This window comes from Halyomorpha halys, unplaced genomic scaffold (genome assembly GCF_000696795.3).
Source record: "Halyomorpha halys isolate HHAL.00 unplaced genomic scaffold, Hhal_1.1 Scaffold362.1, whole genome shotgun sequence".
Lineage (NCBI taxonomy): Eukaryota > Metazoa > Arthropoda > Insecta > Hemiptera > Pentatomidae > Halyomorpha > Halyomorpha halys.
Window position 1 is genome coordinate 449,396 of NW_027105356.1, and position 3,145 is coordinate 452,540.

At 33.9% G+C, this 3,145-nt stretch overlaps 1 protein-coding gene across 1 annotated transcript; it reads left to right on the top strand.

Annotated features, from left to right (window-relative positions):
- The first annotated feature begins 287 nt into the window (after positions 1 to 287).
- LOC106681733 (uncharacterized) lies at positions 288 to 1,522 on the top strand. The gene is made up of 3 exons (XM_014422202.2): positions 288 to 439; positions 976 to 1,020; positions 1,218 to 1,522. The coding sequence occupies exons 1-3, from the start codon at positions 294 to 296 to the stop codon at positions 1,474 to 1,476; spliced, it is 450 nt and encodes a 149-aa protein (XP_014277688.1). The 5' UTR covers positions 288 to 293; the 3' UTR covers positions 1,477 to 1,522.
- Positions 1,523 to 3,145: the final 1,623 nt, after the last annotated feature.

The window sequence follows — 3,145 nt, forward strand, 5'->3', positions numbered from 1 at the left end:
ACAAAGAAGTTTAACTATGGATATGATACAAAAATTTACACGCTTCTCCTGGTATAATATAATTTTTCACCTATTGTCCATTCTAGCAACGCCAAAAAAATAAAATAATTAAATTTTCTTCCATATTGAAAATTAATGATTCACCGGAAGAAACTCCTTAGTTCCTATTAATTTCCATATCTTTATCATTTATCATTCATCATATTATCGAAGCACTCAAAAATTATGCGTCAGACTTCGCATATAAAGTTTCAGCGTAGACATGAACATTCATATTCGTGCATTAAATCAGAATGAAGGTTCTCACTACTGCATTAGTTCTTGGTGCTCTTGCATTCCTGCAAGTGACCAGTGATTCACCAAGCGCTTACTACCAGAGTAGCTTGAAAAGGTACAACCGCGATAGCTATACATGGGGTCAGAGAAGAGAGGGTGAGAGGTGAGGCTTTGGATAAAAATATAATTCATGTAATAATATTAAAATGTATATATTTACGTATGACAGTGAATATGCGTTATTATCTTTATTCAAGAGCATTTAGATACACTTGACACACTTAATTAAGTAGAATAATGAAAGTATTACAGTAAGTATTATATTATACTTAACTGATTTTCTTAAGTCGTTATTTTTTCAGGCTGCACGAAATTAAATTCGTTTTCAGTTTACCTCGCAGAGGAGTCTCACTGTACTAAGTTAGATTCATACATAAAAGATGTCATCATTATGATTTGGATCAGATTTGAAATTTGCAATTATAAACATTAGTACTGACTTATGATTTCTGTATACTCTAAAAATAAATAAATTCAATTGCTTTTAGAATCGGAATCAAGAGTTAATAATTAAATTTCCGTTTACGAATAAACTTTTAAATCCTTATTAATTTGTTATTGTGAATATTTTCTAAAATGTCTATAGATATATATATATATTAATGTTATTCGTTTTTATTGGAATTATTAATATTTCAGATTGCTGTACGAAACAAGAGTACGCTATAGCGATAATGTTATGAGGTGAGATCTCATTAGATATAGAGTAGATAAATGCATGACTATATAGTAAAGTAACTTATCATTTAAGTCACTAAATCTACACGTTATATATCTTTTAAAAATATTGTATATGTGTTGGTCAAAGGCTTCTTTTACTGAACCGCCATTGGATCATTGCTGTGTGATTGTCTTTAATGATTTTTATGTTCTGGACGCAGGCAATACTTGCTAAGACATTCGGGTTCGCCCAGGATGAGGTACGGGTTCGCCGGTAAGGTGACCGTCGATGTCGATCTTCCTTTGGCAGATCAAAGGCTCGGAGGTTTCATCACATTCATCGAAGCACACAATTTGGCCCGAAGCAGAGGATACGCTTGTCTCACTAGAGGAGGTATTGGGTTCGATTGGGTCACGCTCCATTTCGTGTCTAACTACAACAAGGATATTGACTACGTCGTCAGGGTGTTTGGGTTTTAATATTGTCATCATTTTGGTTGTATCAATAAACTTTTTTATGTTTTTATATATTTATATTCAGTCCATAAAACATATCCTAGTTAGGATTTCGGAATTTGTTTTAATAGTATGAATGATTTTTACCTTCCATTTGTATACTAATGAGAGTCTCAGCGAACTCTAAGGTTCTATACCAAGATCCATCTTCACCGGCCACCGTTGAATACCTAATCCAGAGAATGGCTTTAATCCTAACTCAGTAACACCATTTTTTCACGTTAAGAGGAATAAATGATTATCAGACATGAATATATTTTACATTATGAGGAACATATGTCTCCTAGGCTTGTAACTGATATTATTTTTTTTTCTCAATAAGCTGAGTTATTATTATTATTATTATTTATTTTATGATTAATAATTTCAAATTAGTCAATTTGACTTCATTTCATTTTCTTCTCTTACTTTCTTATGCCTAGAAATAATAATGTTTGAATAATCCCTCCATAGCTTATGACAATTTTCCACAAAGGGGTCTTCATGGAGTGGAATTTTACTATTTCTTGTGGTTTGGCAAGCAAATTGTATATATTTAAAATTGTAATAATTTTATTATTCCTTCAATAATATTTCATTTCCTGGTTACCCTCTACATAACCAGACAGTTAGCTGTAACTATATTACGATCTACCTGACAAATAAGTTTAATTATGAGCACTAATTCGTAAGTTAATTGTTATTCAATCAGTCAAAAAATGACTATAAATTAATAATTTAGTAATAATTGAAATATAAAAAATTATATACGAATAATTGGCTTTTCTTATTTAATGTAGTGATTATTATCAATGTACTGTGTCTGATATAGTTGTGAATGGTTTGTATTGAAGACTACAAGAATAAAGAACTTTCGATTTGCTCTGTGGACCTTCAAAAGGCTTTTGACAGGGTGGGAAAGGAAGACATAGAGCAAGCACTGTCTGAATAATGAGGGAGATCAAAGCGAACGGAGAAAGACTGGAGTAGGTCCAGAATTCCAAATATCTCATCTAAACGAAAGTGGCTACATTGATGAAGTTCCTCAAAGAATCAATGCAGCAGGAAGAATATTTAGTTTCCTTCGAAGGGGTTTCCTGGGCATTAGAGAGGTGACGAGAAAAACTAAAATAACGATCTACTAATCGACGTTCCCCCCTATTCTTTCCTACTATTCCGAATCGTGGATCCTCACCTCGAAACACAAGAGTCGTATCCAATCCATGGAGATGTGGTACCTTCGTAAGGTAGAAGGAAGGACACGACGAGATAGAGTACGGAACAGTACCATTCAGACTAACCTCGGAGTCAAACCGGCTGAGAGCATCCTAGAAAGACATATGAGACTTGCGTGGAGGGAAGAAGGCCAAGAGGAAGGCCACGCATTTCCTGGGAGGAGGTTGTTAAGGAGCCGTTCAGGAGGCGGGATATGGACTATAGTAGGAAAAGCGAGATGGTCCAAAAGCGAGATATCTGGTCCAGACTCTGCAAATTTTAATCCCACTCTGCACAAGCGGTATAAAATGATTATGATGATGATAGTTTGTATTTTGAAGTTGATAACGTTGATAAAATGTAATTTTTCTAATGATATTGTAAATTGGTCTCGATGGTGGAACTATGTACGAAACGTATTCCGAAGTTAAGACAAAGT